This window comes from Hemitrygon akajei, chromosome 16 (genome assembly GCF_048418815.1).
Source record: "Hemitrygon akajei chromosome 16, sHemAka1.3, whole genome shotgun sequence".
NCBI classification, from domain to species: domain Eukaryota; kingdom Metazoa; phylum Chordata; class Chondrichthyes; order Myliobatiformes; family Dasyatidae; genus Hemitrygon; species Hemitrygon akajei.
Window position 1 is genome coordinate 34,532,362 of NC_133139.1, and position 24,868 is coordinate 34,557,229.

The 24,868-nt window shown below is 41.6% G+C and overlaps 1 protein-coding gene and 1 long non-coding RNA gene across 5 annotated transcripts in view; one reads left to right on the top strand and one right to left on the bottom strand.

The window, feature by feature from the left end:
• Window positions 1-1,884: 1,884 nt before the first annotated feature.
• LOC140739964 (tight junction protein ZO-3-like) overlaps window positions 1,885-24,868 on the bottom strand; it is a 93,278-nt gene continuing 70,294 nt past the window's right edge. For all 4 annotated transcript variants that reach the window (XM_073068677.1, XM_073068678.1, XM_073068675.1 and 1 more), the window contains exons 12-21: window positions 23,460-23,568; window positions 21,792-22,011; window positions 19,849-20,039; window positions 12,298-12,393; window positions 10,499-10,575; window positions 9,401-9,611; window positions 7,647-7,747; window positions 5,041-5,274; window positions 4,251-4,291; window positions 1,885-2,138 (exon numbers count right to left, since the gene is read on the bottom strand). In XM_073068677.1, coding sequence (XP_072924778.1) covers window positions 2,027-2,138; window positions 4,251-4,291; window positions 5,041-5,274; window positions 7,647-7,747; window positions 9,401-9,611; window positions 10,499-10,575; window positions 12,298-12,393; window positions 19,849-20,039; window positions 21,792-22,011; window positions 23,460-23,568 — 1,392 coding nt within the window. In that variant the 3' untranslated portion in view covers window positions 1,885-2,026. The remainder of the gene's footprint in view (window positions 2,139-4,250; window positions 4,292-5,040; window positions 5,275-7,646; window positions 7,748-9,400; window positions 9,612-10,498; window positions 10,576-12,297; window positions 12,394-19,848; window positions 20,040-21,791; window positions 22,012-23,459; window positions 23,569-24,868) is intronic.
• On the top strand, window positions 16,980-20,236 carry LOC140739967 (uncharacterized). Its single transcript, XR_012101776.1, has 2 exons — window positions 16,980-19,315; window positions 19,859-20,236. It is a non-coding gene; the product is annotated as an uncharacterized lncRNA (long non-coding RNA).

The following is a 24,868-nucleotide window of genomic DNA, read 5'->3' on the forward strand; positions in this document are numbered from 1 at the left end:
AAGGAATGAGTCATTGCATAGAAAAAATACACATTTTATTGAAATATATATTGAAAATCTTCCAAAAGCAGTTGCTTAGCATGAGAAGATATCAAGACTTAGAACTGTTATTATAAGGAAATGGATACTTGCAGCACAGACCTGTGATCCACTATCATCCCTCATCAACAAGCTGGAGTTACTTAAACTGCACCTGGAGTTCCACTTATCCCACCATCCACACATTGTGTTTTAGTGCTGGGACTAAAGAGTTAATTCTTAGCCTGTCAAGCAAGTGACGCACATACTTTCAACATTCCTGCCCTTTGCTTTAGGGTCTAGGTGAGGAATCACTCCCACTTCAGGCACTAAAAGTCAGTATTAAGTTTTCCTGGTTCAGCTGAAAGACACAATAGAACTCCTTTGTATGGTACTGGCAATGTAGCTCAATCACAAGGCTGTATGTACTGCTCCAGGGACAATGGTGACCTGTTACACTCAATGCTGTCTTGAGAGCATTTCATGCTCACTGCCACTAGTATATGAGGCTGTGCTGTCTTGATTATAGAGCTCTATAATGCATTCTTTAAAATCCTTAGTAAGGGTGGATATCTGAATCTGGCAAATGACAGTATTATGCAAACTATTTCACAGAAACAAATCAGTCTGATCAGTATAAAGTTCATTATTTGGTGTAAAAAAAACACAAACACAACCTGTCTGACAAGAAAACTTGTAGATGATGCTTGTGATTCTGGAGTTTCTGCAGTAAACTATATTTGAAAGGGATTATGATGATGTTTCTACTTATAAATAAGGCAGCCATAAATGTCCCAACGTATGTTGCTCTGAAAGTTACTGTGAAAGAAAGTAAATGCATTTTTCAGCATTTCCTGTGCCCTCTCCGATTGAGAATTAAAATTGATGTCATGGTCATAAGCTTACTGGGAATTGAGACAAGCCAAACTTATTTAGCATAAGCAGATAAATATATATAGAAATTCTTCTACAGATAAATAAAGAAGATTTGTCTATTTTTTCCTAATGTGCAGTAATAGCTGCACTAAATAATTCCAGCTAATGTAATTTAGAACACCACCACGAGCCAAGGTGCTGAGATCACTAACTCATGATCATATCTGGAATATTTATGATAAATATATGTTCTTCCAATGAGTTTATGTTCTTCCATTCTCTTTAAGCCTGACTACTCTTAAGGGTGCCTATTTCTGCACTGTTCTCCACTGCATGCTTAGGTAGCACATGTAATTGGAGTGGAAGCAATTATTTTATATGAAAAGTTATTGATTTTTTTGTTTTTAAAGAGATGCACTGTAGAATAGGCCCTTTGAGTCACACTGCCAGTAACCCCTGATTTAACCCTAATCACGGGACGATTTACAATGACCAGTTGACATACTAACTGGTCCAGCTTTGGACTGTGGAGGTAAACCGAGCACCCAGAGGAAACCTGAGCCTCCCATAAAGAGGACGCCAGGATTAAACCTCCCAAGCTGTAATACTGTCGTGCTAACTGCTATGCTACTGTGGTGATTGACGTAGAAGGAGAACATTTACCAATCCCATTTGAAATATTCCTGAATATACACATGAAGTTCCCAAAGAGCCACAAGCCAAGAGCTGGGAAGTATGATTTACCAAATGGCACTTTTGTGACAGCCATGTACAAAATGGAACAAATGCTTTCATGCCATTAATTTCTAGGATAATATAGTCCAAAAGTAACCATCATGATGATCAATTAATTTCATGCAGGCCAAGAAATGAATGTAGAATCATCCAGACATGTACTATGGTGAATACAACAGTCCATTGATTCCTTGGAGAGGTTAAATATCACCCTGAGGTCCCTTAATTTTACATAGTTACAGAAAAGGCTTATACTTTAGTTATTTATTACATTTATTTAAAAATTAACAGCCATGAAGCAGTTATAAACAAAGTTTGGTATATAACAGTAGCTAAACACTGATTATTTTTAAACATTGTTCTGTTGGTGGAGTGTTTTTTTTCCACGGAACACCGCTTACAATTCGGTGGCTGGTCCATTCCATTCATCATCATCATCCTCCTCTTCATCAGAGCTATAGATGGCATCTCGTCTACACTTGATTGCATTGAGATCCTGTTTGCTTGGCCTAGAAAAGCATGATTGAAGAGGTACATCTGTCACTCACGTAAATGAATGATCTGCATGCATATTGTATGAGATCTCAAGATAATTCAAAGCACTCCACATCCAGCGAAGTATTTTAAATTGTGATGACATATTGACAATTACATTGCAGCCAGTTTGGATAGTAAAAAGAATGACATATCATTTATAGTCCTTTTCATACTCTAAGTGATACAAGGCTATTTACAGCTAAATTTAGAAAGTGTACATTACTTTGCAAAAGCATAGCAAGAAAAGTAATCTGTTGTAATATTGATAACCTGTATCAATTTGTGATCAATAAGCTACCACAGTGAGCTATCAGGAGTCCCTAAGGGAGTCCTACATTGAGTTTAATGCCGCTGCTGGTACCAAACTATATCGGTCTCTGCTGTACCTTTGGGTTCATCAGATATGTTGGGGGTGGGCGGGGGGGAAGCTTGCTCTCCATATCGTACTGCCCTGGCTTGCGAACCTAGACAGCCGGGACACATTATCCATGGTCAACTCTGACTAGCGGAGGCCTCAGAAAAGTTACCACAAATATTCATAGAATTGACCTATTGACGAGGGTACAGGCCCTTCAGCCCATTGAATCTGTGGCAAGCATCAAGCATCTATTTATATTAATCCCACACTAACCCCATTTTTATTCTGCCCACATTCCCATCAATTCCCCATCTCATCCACCCCAAGACTTTTGGAACTCACCTACACACTAAGAGTGATTTACAGTGGCCAATTAACCTACTGATTCACACATCTTTGAGATGTGAGAGAAAGCCTGATCCCCTGCAGAAAACATGTACACTCCACACAAACAGTACCAGAAGTCAGGATTGAACCTGGAGCTGTGAAGCAGCAAACTGAAAAGGGCTCTTATTAACTGTTTCTGAGGGATAAGTACTGACCAGAATAGCAGGGATAACTCCCCATGCAACACCATGGGAATGTCTATGTACATCAAAGAGAACAGATAGGGCCTGGGTTGACACCTTCTGCAAAACACTTGCAGCTTCCTCAAAACTACACTTCGACCATTGCATTTGAGTCTTCAGAACAAAACCTGAACTCTCAACCTGCTGGCTTTAAGGTTCTGTTAATTCAGTGACAACTGGCAACAGTAAACAACAAGGCTCAACGGACAGATAACCAAGTTATGCGTTCCTCTTTTGAAAGCAGTTACACTTCCAGTGTTTTTGACCAACTTTCCACACGAGTGAAAACAAAACATATTGCATGCTGAGATTTTAACAATATATATTTTGCAAATTATTTAAAATAAATAGCATATAAATAAGAGATGATTAATGTGTGAATTGGAAGCTGCGTTCCCCAAAGGTTGAGGGGCTGGACTTGAATGTAATATTCTAGGTGCATTCTCACCTGAGCTCTTCATAAACAGAACAATATATCCTTGCTGTTATACTCAAATCCTCTTGCAATACAACCAATACACAAATTGGATGCTGAATGTCTAAATTAACCCTCAGTGATTTGCGTACAAAGACATCAACAAAGTTAGAATTCGAATCTGCAGTTACCTCCTGGCTGTACCAGTTCACAGGAATATTGAGCGAGGAAATGGGAACAGCTCACACCAATGCACTCTCGGCATTGATTAATAACTTTAAATAGAGGGAATGCAGAGTGGGGACTTAATGAATTACTGCGCAGTCGATCAGTATGTATACTGTTTGAGCTATAATTAGCTTCATTAGATGCTCGAATGTTTTTAAAATTGTAAACTAGAAGTCCAGGTTTAGATCCAGGTTGTAAATGTTTAACTGCTATGAAGGAACAATACAACTTTAAATAACCTGCTAACAAAGCACAAAAGCGTTTCAAAATTACATAGGATTGTATTACAAAAAAAGAAACATTTAATTTTTAGCTGTCACTTTAATTAACATGTTTCCTTTATCACTTTAATTAACATGTTTCCTTTATAGGAAAAATAAAGATGAGAATTACAATTTCATGCTGGTTTAACAGTAGGTTTTAGTCTCATGGATCAGAAGCATGGGGTGTTACAATCTGTGCACAGGATTCCTGTAATAAAGTGATTTGGGTGAGGAATATTAAAGGCACTCACCTGGTATAATAAGGATCCCTGTACTGACCCTGAGGCTTTACCTGTTGGAACACACACGCAGACTGAGCAACACTTCAGCAAGAACAACAATATTAGAGACATTTACATTTAAGTTAGTGAGGAAATCCCCCTGCCAAATCCTTGCATTTTTTTTTGTTAGTCCTGGCTGCTAATTAGTGTCTTCCATCTACCAATAAAAGGTTGAAAGTTCAGACCCACTGTAGCCAAAACACTGGTGGAATGTAAAGCTGTGCAGTTCCTCCATTTTACTCTATGTTAATGAGTGACAAAAGTTAAATATTGTTAACTTTCACGTTTTATAATTTAGGCTTAATTAAATGGTTGGTAAAAGTGTCAAGTGTTTTCAGCACCTCGGCATTAAGCACTGGGCTGGCTTGGGTGCACAAATTGGCAATGCCAGATCACAAAGGGTTCATTCTTATTTACCACATTTGTCATTGGTGACAGTGAGAATCGTTCATTGCTCAATGTGAATTCTAACCCCTTACATTCTCTGTGTTAATACTTCCCTAATATTTCCTACTTATTGATCAAGTTAGGTTTAAGCTTCTTTGTATTTAACATCATGAGTAACCAGATGACTCCAACTGTTGTATTGTTATGGTTTCTGAAATAGCCCCATATATTTCTCTAGACACCAAAAACATAAATAACAACCCATTCAGTATAATAGCCTTTTTCTTTAAGCACTAGATTTTCCAGTTCTCCATTTTCACCTGGATTCCATGTTCCTTCCACAGTAAACATTAACCACCATGGTTTCACATACCCGAGTTTCCATTGTGGGCAGTTGAGATGCATCAGTCCTGACGGGTTCTGAGGACCTAGTGATTGCAGGTGCATCTAGCCCGTCATCCAGTTCATTATCTGTGTAAGCTCCTCCCTCTGCATCTGTGTCCTCATAATCACTGTTGGCTCTGCTGTCCTCACAGCTCAGGTAATCCATACTCACGCTGTGTGATCGATTCATCAATTCTATATCCTCAGTAACTGTTTCTTCAGTCTGAAACACAGGTACAAAATTTAAAAGTCACATGACCCATTAATCTAATACCTCACCCGCCCCCCATATTCCACATTCTGCACTCACAGATTCCACTGCATTTATTAATTTGCTTTCACTATTCAGAGGGAACCTTCCCTATTGTGAGCTTCACCACAAACAATTAATGTGTTAATATTGTTTTGGCGACTTTGTTCCACTCATTTCCCTTGTAGTTTAAGTTCCCTTTACAGTTCATCATAGAGTCACAGAGCACCACAGCACAAAACAGCCCCATCTAGGCCATGCTAATCAGTCCCATTGGCCCACACCCAAACCACAGCCCTCTATACCCCTCCCATCCACTTACTTATCCAAATTGTCCTTCAATGTAGAAATTCAACCCACAAGCACCACTTAATGCAGTAGCCTGTTCCACAACCTCATCACCCTCTGAGTGAAAAAATTTCCCCTGTGGTTCCCCTAAGTATTTCACTCTTAACCCAAGACCTCTAGTTCCAGTTTTACTCACCATTGATGGAAAAAGCCTACTTACATTTAGCCCATCTATACCCCTCATTATTTTATATATCTCTCAAATCTGCACTCATTTTCCTAAGCTCTGCTAAATAATGTCCTAACCTATTCAACCTCTCCCTGTAACTCGGGTCCTCAAGTGCCGGCAATATCCTTGTAAATTTTCTCTGTATTCTTTCAATTTTATTGGTATCTTTCCTGTAGGGAAGTGACCTGAATTGCACACAATACTCCAAATTAGACCTCACTAATCTCTTATACAACTTCAATATAAAATCCCAACTCCTGTACTCTGATTTAGGAAGACCAATATGCCAAAAGCTCTCTTTATCAACCTGCATACTTGTGATGCCTATTACAATGAAATATGCATCAGTATTCCCAGATCCCACTGTTCTACTGCACTCTGCAGTGCCCTACTATTCACTGTGTAAGTCCTACCCTGGTTTGTCTTCCCAAAGCTAAAATCCTCACACTTGTCTGCATTAAATTCTATCCGGCATTTTCAGATCATTTTTCCAGCTGGTCCAGATCCCACTGCAAGCTATGATAGTCATCCTCGCTGTCCACTACACCCCCAACCTTAGTCTCATCCACAAATTTGCTGATCCAGTCTACCACATTATCATCCAGATCATTGATATAAATGACAAAAAACAATGGACCCAGCACTGACATCTGTGGCACACCAATAGTTACAGGCCTTCAGTCAGAGAAGCAGTTATCTACTACCACTCTCTGGCTTCTCTTGTGGAGCCAATGTCGGATCCATTTTACTAACTCATCCTGAATGCCAAGCAACAGAACCTTCTTGACCAGCCTTCACTTAGGTGACATCCACAGCCTTGCCATCTGCAACATTCCTGGTAACCTCCTCAAAATACATTATAAGACTCGTTAGTCAGGACCTACCACATACAAAGCCATGTTAACCATCTCTAATCAGGCCCTGTATATATGAATACTTACATGTCTATGTAGTAACTTAGAATACCTTCCAATAATTTACACACTACTGATATGTGGCTCACAGGTTATAATTTTTCGTCTTACCTTTAGAGCCTTTCTTAAACAATAGAACAACATCAGCTATCCTCCAGTCCTCCAGCATGAGCACTGCATTCAATCTATCCCTCGCCATGCACACTCCATTGCTCATAATTTCTTATAAGATAGAAGGAAGCTATTCAGCCCATCAGGACAATGCCAGAGAAATGCCATTAGTCCCATTATTTCCCTGTAATCCATTCTTCCTGATATTCCCATCAGTTCCTCTCACCTCCTTGATTCTCCTGCCCACTATGAAAATGAATAATCAATTCACAATGGCCAGTCAACCTATTAACTCTGTTTTCCTCCAACGTCTTTGGAATGTAGAAGGAAACCAGAGCGCCTGAGGGAATCCCACCCAATCATAGAGAGAATGTGCAAACTCCACTCAGATACCTGAAGAAGGACATGTGGAGATCTCCTGCTCCTCTTTGACTACATCATAGAGAAGAGTGCTCCCAGCTGAGTCAGGATAATACAGAGGATGGACGTCACTACAGATCCCGCTACCTTCTCACCGATGTCCACATGTCCATACTTTCTGAGAGTAGGGATTTGTGCTAATCTTTTCCTTCCCAAGTCCAAAATAATTGTTGCAATTCTGCTTGCTGCTCTATCTAAGCTCAACTGAATCAGCTTGGAACTGGGTCTGCCCTTGTGCAGAAGGTCAGAACCACATCAGAATGGTTTACTCACAGTGGTGTATCTTTATCAACATTTTGTCAATAGTTGGCTTATATTTTTACCAGCTATATTTGAACTTTTAAACTTGAGGTAAAATCACTGCATGTCTCAGAATCAATCACCTTTTCTTCAGGAAACCACACTGGCTGTGTCTGCTGATCTTTGATTGTTGATTTCAGTGCTTCAAACCACGTACTAGAACCAGAATTCAGGTTTATTGTACCTGGAACAAAAATCCATGACGTTACTACTAGGGAGTAGTAATTACTTGATATCAAGCAGTTTCAGGTAGAAATAATCCTGCTTGTATGTAGTGTCTCTGTGCAGTTTAACTGGTCATTAGAAAATCATTTTATTATTAATGTCAGAATCAGATTTGATATCACTGGCGTATGTTGTGAAATGTGCTAACTTAACGGCAGCAGTATAGTGCAATTAATGATAAATATTGAAAATAAATAAATGTATTACAGTAAGTATACAGCATCTGTATATTAAATAGTTAAATTAAAAGTAGTGCCAAAACAGAAATAATTTAAAAAATAAGGTAGTGTTCATGGGTTCAATGTCCATTTAGAAATCGGATGGCAGAGGGGAAGAAGCTGTTCCGAATTGCTGTGTGTGCCTTCAGGCTTCTGTACCTCCTTCCTGATGGTAATAATGAAAGGAGGGCATTCTTGGGATATGTAGAACTACGTCCAAGTTCACAAGATGAAAAAGGTTTTCATCTTATTTGACTTCATCCTTTCAGGAGAATGAGAATAGTTGCAGTTCACAACATTATTTTAAAGGCATGCAGGGTCCTACTCTTAACCATTCTGTTACTGATAATCCTCCATGCAAGAAAATGATTTCTAATATTGGTTCAAAAATTGCTTTGATGTCCTGACCTGGCATTTTTGGAAGAAATATTCCAGACTGGCCTTCTCTCTTCAGTTAAATATCTTTTTACATCACTGTAATCTTCTGTCTGTCCTTGAGGCTGACATGCTCCAGTTTATTTAGTTGTTCCTTAAAACTGATCTCTCTAACAATTTCTCTGGGGCCTCTACTGTTTCTAAAGTGGCAAGTAGAACAAATTTCCCAAAATAGATGAAGTGAGCAACAGAGCTGGAATTAATAATGCCTTTTCACTCTGTGCGGGATGGTTGCTTTAATGATTCCAATCTTTGTCTAATTGGTAAGAGAAAGATATTAGTGACATCAGCAGAAATGAAAGTGTTTTCCTGCTCCAGTCTCCCAAAGGTGTTGGTGCTGAGTTCATTTTTCTGGGCCAGTAAGAGGTCTTTTGTATCTGACTCATATTGAATTTACAGCACTGAAAGAGGTCACCTGACCCAAATGAGCCATGTTTGTGTGAAGTCTCCATTCTACATCACCTCACTCTTCCAGATTATCCTTCCATCCCTCCCTCCCTCACAAGAAAGGCAACTGGCAATTATGGGAAGAGGGTGGGGAGTGGGAATCAGTGGATGGTTCTTACATGGACCTGATATGGACTTGAGAGGTTGAATACACTCCTTCAGTACTGCAATTATGGATCTTCAAAAAATGCATTCAACTTAATTTAGTTGCTGCTTAGTGGATGATGACAGATCATTTTAATGTAGTATTCTAATAATAATGTCAGAATAAATCAACAATTAAGATGATGTTTCCATTACTGAGTGCATTCACTAATCATATTATGTACAATGCAGAAAATAAGCTGTAGATTAACTCTGGCCTGATAATTTATTTTAGGTATTTTATTGAAAACATTCCAGGATTTTAGATCTGAGCTAACAAAATGCACTCCTAAATTAATCAGGGTCTGGGTGCATCTGAAGACTGATCACCTTGAAGTATCTCATATGCTTGAAGCTCCAGACTTTACCTGTGAAGAGATGAGACCAGTACTTCCTCAGTTTTACAGCCTGTGCGTAGAGACTCTTAGAGCTTTTCCGTGACTGAGGGAAGAGGTGCTGCCGCATGGCTTTTACCTCCTGCTTATTGTCCGGATTGAAGAACACCACAATCGGATACCACTTCACATAGTTTAGTCGCTCAATAGCAGGAGGTGTGATGTCAAGTAGTCCATGTTTGTTCTGAAAATTATATTGAAATAATGTGTATCATATTGTTTAATTCAGAGAAGTGCTTTCTCCCCCACCGTTGAAGTGGTTCTAAATCAATGGGATTATATGTATGATACTGAACCACTGAAAGTTAAAAGAAAACACAATGTCTTGGTCAAAGATACAAGTTTTAAGGACCACACTAGATGTGAAAGAGGGTGTTTTAAGGAAAGAACTCCATTTGCTTAGCGCCCAAGACAAAGGAAAGCATGCCTGCAAGTGACAAGCCACTAAAATCAGTAAATCTCTTGAGAATATGTCGATCCAGAGCTTAGACCTGGAACCACAGGTGAGGAGGGCAGCATAAGAGATGAACCAGATCATTCTTTGTTACAAACCATAGTTCCATACTTATAATTAGTGAAAACAGCATGCTTTTACAAATTTAATTAATTAACTGAATTCATTAATCCAGTTATCCAACTGCCCTGGTGGGATTTGAACTCATGTCACCAGATTCTCTTGGCACTTGGATTACTGTTCCTGCAAAATATTCACTTTGTTATTCCCAACGATGATAGCTGCTCTTCAGTTTTCTCCACCCCCTCCCCACAATAGCTCATGACTTTTTATCTGCACTTCACCATAAGGTGAAGTGTACTCTACACTTACGCAAAATGATGTCCATATTTTTATATATAAGAAATTCAATACCATGTTTCATTTTGCTCCTTCTAAACCTGGGGTATAGAGAACTCTACATAATATTTCAACCATGGTCCAGAAAAGGATCAAACAACTCAAGCTACAGTCAAACTTGAGACTTCTCTGGTCCACAATGCTTATCTCATCTAGGTTGACTATTATTAGGTTTCTGGACAAGACCCAGAACTGATGACCAATTGATGATCAGTTACCTTTTGAGAGATAAGTCGCACAGTTTCAAGTTTGATGATGGACGATGATCCCTCTTCAGAATTCCTCGGCATCGTTTCTAAAACAGACATAGTGTAGGATCAGTGATTTAGAATGACTGGGAATATAGAAAATGACAAATAGCATAGACAGATACAATGTGATGCATGAAGGCAGAGTGACAACAGCATTTACTGGGAGCAATAAAGCAGAGAGGAAAGGATCCAGGTGTTTTTATACATTGATCACAATTAATGCAGGGAAGTTGCAGCCAAAGTATTAAAATAAACATTCTATTTAAGTCACAGGACACATTTTGGTCCGAGTCCACCATCAGAATTCTACATCCGGTTTAAATTCCTTCACATGGTGGGTGAAAAGTGGCCTGAGTAAAGGTTCATAGGAGAGGCTAAAATTGATACACAATTTAAAAGTACTAATTAACTTAGGCATGTTTGAAGAGAATGCAGACTTTGCTTGATCTATTAGAAGTTTAGCAAACTGTAAAAGGGCTGATGGTGTAAAATTGTTGGATTTTTTTTCAGACTTCAAGAATTAAGGGTAATTGGAGATCATGCATTTAAAATTTGCAGGAATAAGACAGGATGAGCAATTGTGGTGAACAGTTCCTTTGGAGATAGTTGCTGGGCTATGCTCACTCTGAAGTACAAACAAAGTGTGTTAAGTGCTTTCTTAGAGACAAGACTTTTGCGTTGGTGCACTCAAATGTAGTTTTCAAGATAAAACTGATGCATCTTCTTAAATCGAAAAGTTGACTGTCACTTTGCTGCTTGGCCTGCTGGCTTCCTGCAGCAGCTTGAGTTATTTTGCTCTAGTCTCCATCACCTGCAGTCTCTTGTGTCTTCACTGATTTCAAAGATGCTCTGAGGCATATTGGACTATCTGCTCGGTCAATGCCCTTGAGCCCAGGACCAGGGTAGTGACTTACTGAGGAAAGGTTCAGATGCAGTTCACATTCAGTACTCAGACTTTACGCCAGGAATGCCTGGCAGAGAGAGAATGATCCCATTCATTTAAATGGAACCAACAAATGTACGAAACAGGATGTCTAATTATGTACTTTCCTTATATTATCTTATTTTACAGCTCTTACTTTTCTTAGGGGTTTGAATTGCTTTTAATTGTGAATATTTTAATTTCAATTAAGATGTTCCAAACTATTTGAATAGTTTTTAAATGTCTCTAACTGGACACTTAAAAGTTGTTAGCAGGGTTTTGGACAGATAACCTGGCTCCTGATGCATAAATCTGGGAGGGAGGGTCTGGATGCAGTGAGTCTGCTCAGAGTCAAGGTTCAGAATGTTTCTCTCACCAAAACTAAATATCAGAGTAAATACAACCTGCGGCCAATGCTGTGCTTAGTTCACAATGGGCCCTGTCTGCTACTGTCTAAAATGTTGAGAAACACTGTATGAACTACAAGGGGTTAATAACAACTTCTGTTTTTATTTCTGATTTCTTATGTTTTTAAAATAAAAATCTTCACTTGCTCATGCTTTTTCTGACTTTTTCTATATTGCCTGAGCAGAGTGAATAAAGGGGGAGAGGCCTTGGGCAGCAGCTTGCCTAGGGGAATGTATTTTAGTGTAATCCTGATCTCTGCACTGATTTCAAAGCACAAAATCCCATTTTAAATAACACAGAATGCTGAAAGATGGAGTCAATCTGTAAGCAACAAATTTATGATTGCAGTTGAGCTGGTGAGCTGCATTCTGGTCAAGTCATCACTGGCTTCACATCTAGGATGGGGGACTAAAGTCACGATGTAATGTGTACTCACGGGCAAGCTCAAACTGGTCAGGCAGCTCGCTGATCAGACTTTGAGTAGCAATGTCTGCAATTGGTCCAAGAATCACCACAGGCCTTTTATAACTGGCTGTAACACAAAATAAAAAGAATGCAGAATGAATAAATATTATAATTTCTGGACAAAATAAAAGCAAATATATATTTTACTTAGTGATGCAACCAAGAGTAAGGGTTCCACCGAGCTGTTTCACCCTCCCTTCATTCTACATAGCTCCCTGTGTAGCTGTCATAGAAAGTACACTTCAGCTGCCTCCAGAGACATAGCAACCCCAGGTCCAACAAGTCAGTTGTAAACACTCTGGTCACGTTTCAGAGCTTTAAAACAGGAGAAAACCACGACTGTGGTTTATTGACATGAGCACACCCCAGTATCAGGACTTTGACGTGATCTCCAATTTGACATTCAGACAAAACACAAATACTCAATTAGTGAACCAAAAATAGCTGAGATCCAATTTGTACTTTGAAGTGTGATCTTATCCACCTGCAGTATCGTGACAAATTGGAACCTGGGAACATAAAATTCAATGTGCTTCATTTGAAACATTAAAGGCTCACACTGCAGTTTAAAATCCAATAATGTGATAGAACATAGAACGGGCAACATTACAGCACAATAGAAACTCTTCAGCTCATGACATTTTAACCTACTCCAGGTTCAATCTAATACTTCCCTCCTACATAGCTATCCATTTTACTTTAATCAATGTGCCTATTTAAGAACCTCTTAAATAACATTAATTCTGCCTCAACCACCACCTTGGCAATATGTTCCACACGCCCTCCACGCTCTGTGTAAAAGGAAACCTACCTCTGACATCCCGCCCCTACACTTCCCTCCAATTATCTTAAAAGTCTGCTTTCTTGTATTAGCCATTTCTACAATTGCTATACTGAGGAGCTATTTTCCAAGTCCTGTTTGATACCCACAACACTATTCTAAAACTTGGAGATTGTACAGACTTGGAAGTGTGGTTGAAGTGAATAGAACGTAAAGCTAGCCCAGTGGAATGGAAGAACGCATGGCAGATGAAATTCAATGCAGAGAAATACTTTGAATATTGGTAGGAAGAACAGAAAACTCAAGTGATTTTAGAGGGTATAATTCAAAAGGGGTTCTGGAAAGGAGAGACACGGGTGTATCCCTGCACAAGAGCCATGTGATAGCTAAGAAAGTTTACACAATTTTCAAGATTACTCAAAACATTTCATCATTAGTTATTTTCTTTTGAAATGTAGCCAGAAATTCAGTTGAAAATTGAAATGTGGTCAGAATTATAATACAGGGAAAGAAGACGGGCCAAGAAATGCATAGAGAGATTCCGCAGCCATCATAAGGAATGTGATCATACAGTCTGTTTGAGTGGTTGAAAAGAAAAAATCTCCATTCGCGGGAAGTCCCTCAGAGACTTTCTTTTCTTCAGCGGTTTGATCGAGGCACAACTGCTCAGGCGTGTAGACGTCAGCGAGTTTGACCGGTGGGATGAATTTCAAAAGAAGAATGCTTTATAGAGCGGGCTACAGAGTAGAAGGGCTTTGGCTCAATTGGCTTCGACGATAACGAGTCGAGGCGAGGTAAGTTACTTGCGAGGAGTAGGAATAGGAAGTATGTGTGTGAGGCCGGTGTTCTGTTCTGGGTGTCAGATATGGGATATCCGGGAGACTCACAGCCTCCCGGACGGCCATATCTGCGTCACGTGCGTAAAGCTGCAGCTCCTTAGGGACCACGTTAGGGAACTGGAATGCAGCTCGATGACCTTCGTGTGGTCAGGGAAAGGGAGGAGGTGATAGGGAGCTATAGCAAGTAGTCACACCGGGGCTTAGGAACACAGATAAGTGGGTAACGGTCAGGAGAGGGAAGGGCAGGAGGCAGATACTAGAGAGTACCCCTGTGGCTGTCCCCCTTAACAATAAGTACTTCTGTTTGAGTACTGTTGGGGGGCACGAACTACCTGGGGGAAGCGGCAGTGGCTGTGCCTCTGGCACGGAGTCTGGCCCTGTGGCTCAGAAGGGTAGGGAAAGGAAGAGGAAGGCAGCAGTGACAGGGGACTCTATAGGCGATTCTGTGGATGCAGGAAAGAAACATGGATGGTAGTTTGCCTCCCAGGTGCCAAGGTCCGGGATGTTTCTGATCGCATCCACAATATCCAAAAGTGGGAAGGTAACACTTTTGTGTTGGCGCGTGGCCTAGTGGGCAAGGCATCAGACTAGTAACCTGAAGGTCACTGGTTCGAGCCTCAGCTGAGGCAGCATGTTTGTGTCCTTGAGCAAGGCACTTAACAACACATTGCTCTGCGACGTCACCGGTGCCAAGCTGCATGGGTCCTAGTGGACAACATCGGTGGCGTGGAGAGGGGAAGGCCTGCAGCTTGGGCAACTGCCAGTCTCCCATACAACCCTGCCCAGGCCTGAGCCCTGGAAACTCCAGGCGCTGATCCATGGTCTCTCGAGACCGACGGATGCCACCACCAGGGAAGGTAACAGCCAGAGGTCGTGGTACATATTGGTACCAATGACATAGGTAGGAAAAGGGAAGAGGTCCTGAAAACAGACCACAGGGAGTTAGGAAGGAAGTTGAGAAGCAGGACCTCAAAGGTAGTAATCTCGGGATTACTGCCTGTACCACAAGACAGTGAGTATAGGAATAGAGTGAGCGGGAGGATAAATGCGTGGCTGAGGGATTGGAGCAGGGGGCAGGGATTCAGATTTCTGAATCATTGGGACCTCTTTTGGGGCAGGTGTGACCTGTACAAACAGGATGGGTTGCACTTGAATCCGAGGGGGGCCAATATACTGGTGGGGAGGTTAGCTAAGGCTATTGGGGAGAGATTAAACTAGAATTGCTGGGGGGTGGGAACCGAACTGAAGAGACAGAGCAAGAGGCGGTCGGCTCACAAATAGAGAAAGGTTGGAGACACTGCGAGAGGGAGGATAGGCAGGTGGTAGAGAAGGGATACGCTCAGACTGATGGTTGGAGATGTGTCTATTTTAATGCAGTGAGTATCCTGAACAAAGCGGATGAGCTTAGAGCGTGGATCAGTACTTGGAGCTATGATGTTGTGGCCATTACAGAGATTTGGAGGGCTCGGGCAGGAATGGTTACTTTGAGTGCCAGGCTTTAGATGTTTCAGAAAGGACAGGGAGGGAGGCATAACAGGTGGGGGTGTGGCACTTCTGATCAGAGATAGTGCCACGGCTGCAGAAAAGGAGGAAGTCAAGGAAGGATTGTCTACGGAGTCTCTGTGGGTGGAAGTTAGGAACAGGAAGGGGTTAATAACTCTACTGCATGGGTTTTTTTTTTTTTTACAGACCACCCAGTAGTAACAGGGACAACAAGGAGCAGATAGGGAGACAGATTCTGGATCAGTGCAATAATAACAGGGTTGTCGTGGTTGGAGATTTTAAATTCCCAAATATTGATTGGCATCTCCCCAGAGCAAGGACTTTTAGATGGGGTGGAGTTTGTTAGGTGTGTTCAGTAAGGTTTCTTGACACAGTATGTAGATAAGCCTACAAGAGGAGAGGCTGTACTTGATCTGGTATTGGGAAATGAACCTGGTCATGTGTCAGGTCTCTCAGAGCATTTTGGAGATAGTGGTCATAATTCTATCTCCTTTACAATAGCATTGCAGAGGGATAGGAACAGACAAGCTAGGAAAGTGTTTAATTGGAGTAAGGGGAAATATGAAGCTATCAGGCAGGAACTTGGAAGCATAAATTAGGAACAGATGTTCTCAGGAAAATGTACAGTAGAAATATGGCAAATGTTCAGTGGAGATTTGTGTGGTGTTCTGCATAGAATGTTGCAATGAGACGGAAAGGATGGTAGGGTACAGGAACCATGGTGTACAAAGGCTGTTGAAAACCTAGTTAAGAAGAAAAGAAAAGCTTATGAAAGGTTCAAAAAACTTGGTAATAATACAGATGTAGAAGGCTATAAGGCTAGCAGGAAGGAGCTTAAGAATGAAATTAGGAGAGCCAGAAGGGGCCATGAGAAGGCCTTGGTGAGCAGGATTAAGGAAAACCCCAAGGCATTCTACAAGTATGTGAAGAGTAAGAGGATAAGATGTGAAAGAATAGGACCTATCATGTGTGACAGTGGAAAAGTGTGTATGGAATCCGAGGAGACAGCACAGGTACTTAATGTATATTTTGCTTCAGTATTCACTATGGAAAAGGATCTTGGCGATTGTAGGGATGACGTACAGCGGACTGAAAAGCTTGAGCATATAGACATTACGAAAGCTGATGTGTGGAGCTTTTGGAAAGCATCAAGTTGGATAAGTCACCATGACTGGACGAGATATGCCCCAGGCTAATGTGGGAGGCGAGTGAAGAATTTGCTGAGCCTCTGGCAATGATCTTTCCATTATTAGTGGGGACAGGAGAGGTTCTGGAGGATTGGAAATGTTGTTCCCTTATTCAAGAAAGGGAGTAGAGATAGCCCAGGAAATTATAGATCAGTGAGTCTTCCTTCGTGGTTGGTAAGATGATGGAGAAGATCCTGAGGGGCAGAATTTATGAACATTTGGAGAGGCATAATATGATTAGGAGTAGTCAGCATGGTTTTGTAAAAGGCAGGTCATGCCTTACGAGCCTGATTGAATTTTTTGAGGATGTGACTAAACACATTGATAAAAGTAGAGCAGTAGATGTAGTGTATATGGATTTCAGCAAGGCACTTGATAAGGTAGTCCATGCAAGGCTTATTGAGAAAGTAAGGAGGCATGGGATCCAAGAGGACATTGCTTTGTGAATCCAAAATTGACTTGCCCACATAAGGCAAAAAGTTATTGTAGACGGGTCATTTTCTGCATGGAGGTTGGTGACCAGTGGTGTGCCTCAGGAATCTGTTCTGGGACCCCCCTTCTCTGCATGATTTTTATAAATGACCTGGATGAGGAAGTGGAGGGATGGATTAGTAAATTTGCTAATGACACAAAGGTTGGGGGTGTTGTGGATAGTGTGGAGGGCTGTCAGAGGTTATATCGGGACATCGATAAGATGCAAAACTGGGCTGAGAAGTAGCAGATGGAGTTCAACCCAGATAAGTGGTTATTTTTGGTAGGTCAAATATGATGGCAAAATATAGTATTAATAGTAAGACTCTTGGCAGTGTGGAGGATCAGAGGGATCTTGGGATCCGAGTCCATAGGACACTCAGAGCTGCTGCACGGGTTGACTGTGTGGTTAAGAAGGCATACAGTACATTGGCCTTCATCAACTGTGGGATTGAGTTCAAGAGCCAAAAGGTAATGCTACAGCTGTATAGGACCCTGGTCAGACCCCACATGGAGTACTGTGCTCATTTCTGGTCGCCTCACTACAGGAAGGATGTGAAAACCATAGAAAGGGTGCAGAGGAGGTTTACAAGGATGTTGTCTGGATTGGGGAGCATGCCTTATGAGAATAGGTTGAGTGAACTCGGCCTTTTCTCCTTGGAGCAGCAGAGACTGAGAGGTCATCTAATAGAGGTGCATAAGATGATGAGAGGCATTGATCGTGTGGATAGTCAGAGGCTTCTTCCCAGGGCTGAAATGGCTAACATGAGAGGGCACAGTTTTAAGATGCTTGGAAGTAGGTGCAGAAAAGATATCAGAGGTAAGTTTTTTTTTTTACGCAGAGAGTGGTGAGTGCGTGGAATGGGCTGCCGGCGACGGTGGTGGAGGCGGATACGATAGGGTCTTTTAAGAGACTCCAGGATAGGTACATGGAGCTTAGAAAAATAGAGGGCTATGGGTAACCCTAGGTAATTTCTAGAGTAAGTACATGTTCGACACAGCATTGTGGGCCAAAGGGCCTGTATTGTGCTGTAGGTTTTCTATGTTTCTAGATCACTAACTTTGTTTTTCTCTGTCTACAGATTCTGCCTGACCTACTGAGCATTTCTATATTTTTTCAGTTTTAGGTGTGCTGAGTGATGGATAGATGTTGGCCAGGATACCAGGAAAACATTCTTACTCCTCTAAGAACAGTGCCAGGTTACCTTATGCATCTGCATTAAGAACACATGAGATCTGAAAGAAAATATTTCTGACTGATTGCCTCAGTAATTTATGACTTCACGTCTCTGGAATGAGGCCTAAGCCCACAGCATTCTAACCAAGAGATGAAAAATATCTTTGTTCCAAAGCTAGTAAAGAATTGAATTTGTGTGTCTACCTCTGAGCGAACCTAATACCTTCTTTGATAGGTGATAAACTAAAACATCGGGCAAAGGTAAAGCTCTGATCAACACTTTGAGCTTCAAAACCACTCACTCTCCACTTAAATACACTCCTATTTAAAAAAAGCTTGAGAGTTGCAGATAAATTAAAATTAGCTCAAAAATCACATCTTGTTTATTTGGAAGGGGGATATTTCCATTACATTGAAGATGGCACGTTTGGAGGCTGGGCTCAGGCGGGTTCCCCTTTAACAGCTGGCGTGCGAGCAGCGGCCAATAACGCTTTGGAAAGTTTCGGAAACCCGGCCCAGACAGCGAGATCGGTTCCAAAGAGGGAGTGTAGACTTCTGGTGGCCAAATAGATGTGTCCCTTCCAATAGGACCCAACACCTGCACCAACCAGCCAGAAGTTCATAGCATTATGCAAGGTATAGATGGGGCAGACAGTCAAAATCCTCATCCTTCCTATCGCGACCTATAAGGAGTTTTACGTTCTCCCCTTAGCCACGTGGGCTTCCTCCGGGTGCTCTTAATATGGTAGAGACTGGGCATGAGGAATAAAGCAGGCACAAAGATTTGATTTTCCCAAGGATGCAATCTGTTGGAACGTTGACTCTGAGGTCTATAGCTTTCATTGTCCTGATCTATTGGGTATCACAGTTTGTCTGGGATCTCATACCATCTGATCTGATCTTGCGATGTGAGATTATTAGGGATCTGATCTCACTTGTGTTCATAGAATCACACATCAAATATCCATGGACCCCACTGACCTTTCTGGACCTGAGCCAGCACAAGGAATGAGACATTTCATCAGCCCCAGGTGCACAGCTCAATCTCTCTATCATTTTATATTATAAATCCAATGTTTTTTTTAAGTTACTATTGAATCTCCTTCGGTATCTTACCAAATATTTGTATTCTTTGCCAAAGATCCCATATGTTTATCAAACATCGTCCAGTATCATCAAGGTGCTTTCATCAATTGTATATTTCACAAATTTCTAATCTATCTGTAGCTTTCTTTATCTTCCACTTCCTCTGTGTTTTTCCAATGCTGTCTGTCTCTCCCCATCTTTCCCTTTTTCCATTTTTTACAATCACTCATCTGCTCAAGCCTTTGTGACTCATTTTCACTCAGTCCCGAGGTTCACACGCAGACACTCACACAGCCTCCCAACCTCATTTATTTTTCTAAAGTCTTCATGAGGCCTTTTAGCTGAAATAAGTCCAGGCTGTGAGGATTGCGTTAATTGCCACCCCTGCTTCTCACTGATTTAATTCATCTAAGTTTACTCTCGATATGTTGCAAATCATTCAAAACAGATTTAAGTCTTATTCTGACATTTTCTGTACCTTCTCTCAGGACAACCCTTTCGTAGGGTGGAAACTTGCCCTGGATCGTCAAGGCTGAAAGGTCATCCCTGCTTTTCCGGATATTTTTCTTGGCCCCTCTCAGGCCACGCATTTTCCAGAACTCTGCCCGAGCTCCAGCTGAGGTACTCGATGAAGCTTTCTGCATTTCAACTTTGGCAATCTGTTCAGCCCTGTGCGGGGAGGATCAACACAAAACATCTGCTTAGTTTATTGTCCCATTGTCACTTTTCTTGTGGTGTTTTTCCCAAGTGGATTTTGCAGTGGCCTTGGGTACACTAATCTGTTGGCATTTCACTGGACTGGTAATCTACAGGGTCTGGATTGCGAGTGCCAAACATGCACCATGATGATTAAAAACTAAAATGCATTTTGTTTAAGAGGAAAATGTAGAATAAAAGAGTGAACATCGGTAACAGTGACCATGACACAGCTAGATTATCATAAAATGCATTGTCCAATTCGAAATCTGCTGACCAGGCAGAAGCATGCGTGAGTCCAACATCACAGTCTTGCGGCTGACTCTTAACTCCCCCCAATGAGATACCAGTTTAAGAGTGAGATGCTGATAACGTGAGTCTGAATTTAAAATGGTATTGGATATGTAGTCAAAGGCTGGTAATTGTTATTACAATAGTTACAGGTCACAGGGTCACAACTTCAGATGAGTCTTTATTCAGACTATACACGTGATTATATTATAATAGTTCTGCTTACATAATACATACAAAAACACCAACACTGCTCTGAAGATAAAAATGGCTTCACTGTAATTACACATTCAGTCTTCCTGAGCCTGACCCTGACATTGTACTTTATAATTTGAACGGAGGAACTTGAAATCTCTTTATTCAAAGTTCAGTTGGTGCAACTTTGGAACACGTAGCCTGTTTCTGTGCTCAAATCTGCTAGTCCTGGTGTTCTGGCATCTGGCACACCTGTCAGATTGGAGTGCGAGCCAGAAGTCCAGAGCGTGAAGCTGGAGCCAGTAGTCTGTACTGCGGGCTGGCTGCGTGGCTGGAGCCAGGGTGCGGACCGTGGGTGGGAGTATGTCTGGAAACAGTGCTCGGGACTGTTCCTGGTACCAGCGGTCCGAACTATGAGTGGGTGTGTGGCTGGATCCAGGGTGTGGTCTGTGGGTTCATGTGTAGCTGGAACCAGCAGTATGAACAATGAGTGGGTGTGTGGCTGGAACAAGAATGTAATGATGAGGCATTGGTCAGACCAAACTTGGAGTATTTTGAGCAGTTTTGGGCCCCTTATCCAAGAAAAGATGTGCTGGCATTGGAGAAGGTCCAGAGGAGGTTTGCGAGATTGATCCCAGGAATGAAAGGGTATATGCATAGGGAGAGTTTGAAGGCTCTGTGTCTGTACAGGGAGGAGTTTAGAAGAATGAGGGGGTGATCTCATTGCAACCTACTGAATATTGAAAGGCCGAGATAGAGTGGACATGGAGAGGATGTTACCAATAGTGGGGGAGTCTTGGATCAGAGGGCATAGTCTCAGAATAGAAGGGTAAACTCTTTAGAAGAAAGATGAGGAGACATTTTTTTTAGCCAGAGTGTAGTGAACCTGTGGAATTCATTGCTACAGATGGCTGTGGAAGGCAAATCAATGGATATATTTAAAGTGGAGGGAGACAAGTTCTTGATTATTAAGGGCATCAAAGGTTATGGGGAGAAGGCAGAAGAAATGTTGTTGAGTGGGAAAATAAATCAGCCATGATTGATTGCCAGAGCAGATTCAAGGAGCCATGTGCCTTAATTCTGCTCCTATGTTTTATGGTCTAAAAGAGTTCAAGACATAATAAACTATGTGCATCAGGTAAAATAAATCTACTGTTTAGCATTCTTGAGTCATAGTGAAACATTAGCCACACATCCTTAAGCCCATACTCTTTAGAGCATTGCAGGTATATTACAGACCTGTTCTTGTTGGGGATGGTGCCTCTCTGTTGCTCCGTAAAGTCTCGGCCAATTCGCACAGCATACCACGCTCCCAACTTCCCTTTGTACATCGTGTCGATGACTCGGAATACATCACCTCTCCTGAAGCTTAGTTCCTGAGATCCTTCCACTTCATGTTCAAAGTGGGTTCGCACGTAGAAAGAGTCACCGACATTTGAGTTGATCATTTTTTTAAAAACTGAAAGAAAGGGTTTTTTGTATCAATTTGTGTTTATATATAACACCAGGAAATCCAGCTGGGCAGAACTTCAATTCCCAATGATTTACATCAAAACATTACAGTTTATGGCCTTTAATGAAGAAATCCTATGAATGATTTACACATATCTCTCACCTAAGATGTAAAACTTCAGAATGTGAGTGCACAAGCTGGATACAAGCAGCACAGATTTATCTGGTAAAACTGAAGCGCTTCTACACACTTGGAGCCAGATAAACAGTACCTTGGGTCCTCTGCAGTGGTGTGCTGGAGAGAATATACTGAACCCACACAGCTTCCACAGGTGCAGATGTTTTCTTGAAATTTGGACTTTTTAAAAGTTTGCTTTCCTTCAAATCAAAAGCCTGGAATTAACCCAGTAAAAGTGGTGCAGTGACCCAGTGGCACAGCACGGAGAGCTGCTGCCTTTGAATTGGGCTCAGACCTGATCGCTGATGCTGTCTGTGTGGAGTTCGCACCTTCTCCTTGTGACTGCATGCATTTCTCCTGCTGTTCTGGGTTCCTCCACATATCCCAAACACCCATGTTCTTCGATTAATTGGCCACTGTAAATTGACTCTAATAAGTAGGTGAGTGATAAATACAATTGACAGGATTTTTAACTTTTTTTAAATTTAGAGACAGCCTGGTAACAGGCTCTTCTGGCCTGATGTGCCCATGCCCCCCCGCCCGCCATTTGCACCCCTGTGACCAATTAACCTTCTAACCCCTAGACCTGTGGAATGTAGGGGGCAATTGGAACACTTGGAGGAATCCCACACAGTCACCTGGAGAACGGGGCGGATTTTAATGGGTCGATGGTGCAGTAATAGTGCTAGTCTAACGGTTATGCTACCATGCCACCCCAATGGGGAGAATAAAATAGGATTTGTGTAGGATAAATGGAAACAAGTGCTTGATGGTCAATATGAACTCGAGGGGCCAAAGGCCCTGTTCCCCTGCTGTGTGATTATGTATCAAGGAGATGGTGCCAAAGCAGTCAATTTCAGCTGAGTCAATGACGTAGAATGTTCAAACCAGTACAGGAAATCTGGAAGTACTCAGCAAATTGAGGATTATCAGTGGAAGAGAAAATTAGTCAACATTTCAGATCACAGACCCTTCACCAGAACTGTAAAGTGAAGGAAACTTGTAGTGCTTGGAATAACGTGGATTAAATCAGTCTGGGTTCATTTAGCTATACCCTAACATGACACCCAGTGACGTGTGAAGTGTCCTCTAATACTGTGCCCTAGTTGCTGAAAAGGTCCTCATGGCTTGAGCTCACGTCTAAAGAGTGAATTCTTTGATGAGGTTCTGTTGGAGGCTAGGGATTACACATCTAACCAGCACAAGTCAGCCCTCAGGGGAGCGGTACTGTTCATTAGAGCATATACAGAAGATATTTACTAGCAGGTTACACTCACTGTCTTCCTTCCTCTGAGCTCTAATCTCCACTTGCTGTCCCTTTGGTATGTCCAGCATAAGCAGCACTGCCTCTTCACGAGTGAGGTTTTGAAAGCTGACGTCGTTCACCTATTTCGACAAGAGGATAAATGGCTGAGTGTTCATAATTGCAACTGTAGGTGAAAGAGGCCATAATTAATCACAAGAAGCCTTGACAGTGAAGATGTAGAGTACAAATGAGAATATATCAAACCCCAATTCTCTATTCACGCAACATCTATTCATATATGTCTGACAAGGATTGCTGGAGAGAGATAAGGTACAGTATTAATTCAAGGATAAGGAGGTCATTTGCAGCATCTCCACAAGTAGATTCAGCCATCTGAGTGAAAACAGACCTTGCTATGTGTATGGATCAATACTGGTAGAGAAGTTACCTTCAGGGCCAAGAATAATAATGTTGAACTTCATTTTAATCTAATTCAGACTGCTTTATCACCGTTAATGGCAAAGCAATCGTTGAAATGCTGCCCGTTAGATGTTTATGGACTGATGGGTTTCAGAGACTATTCTCTTGTCCACTCTGGGCTTGGGGTTTCTGTTTTATTAGTCAACCTCCTGGCATTACCTCAGTCACCTGCCTGTTCCGTGTTGAGGTTGTGGTCGGCATCCGTCTGTCCCGATCATCCTCATAAACCTGGGCGGAAGGTATGGAGATCCTGTGATGCCCAGGTGTAAAGATCCCCCTCTCGGCCTCACCAGTGCAACCCAAAGAAAAGCTTATGAGGCAATACGTTTGGCACCAGCTTGGCTGCAGGAGCTGCCGGAAGGATGTTCAATGACGTGCAGCCACCTTAGGGGCTCTGCTCCGGATTTGCTGTCTGGGTTTTCTCCAATAGCCTTCATCTCTCCCGAGGCTACCCAGAAGGCAGTGGAACTATTTATAATATTTACATGCAATGTAGAATAATAATATTTCAGCACAATATGAGTTCATTTACTGCTATGGTGTTAATTTCCATAAGTAGGTGAGTTTGAACCCCCATATCTGCTTTCTCAACAGACTATGGTATTACTCCTTTTCAAACAAAAATCCCTAGTTTTATTTTAAAGAATTTTGTTCCTTTTGTTTTCACTTTTGGTGGAGGAATCCACATTCTGATCAACTGAAATCCATTCTCTGACATTTAATCTAAGTAGCTCCAGTTAGTAAACGAGCCAGTGTCTGAGTGCAACAACTTGGAGCTGAATACTGCCAGCACCTTTTTGATATTCAGGTTCCTGGGTCTTATCATTTCGCAGGACGTCATATGGGAGAACCATATTATTAACAAAAAGGCTCAGCAGAGGATGTACTTCTTGTGGTAGTTGACAAAATCCCATCTCACCCAGAACACACTGGTGCAATTCTACACTGCCATCATCGACA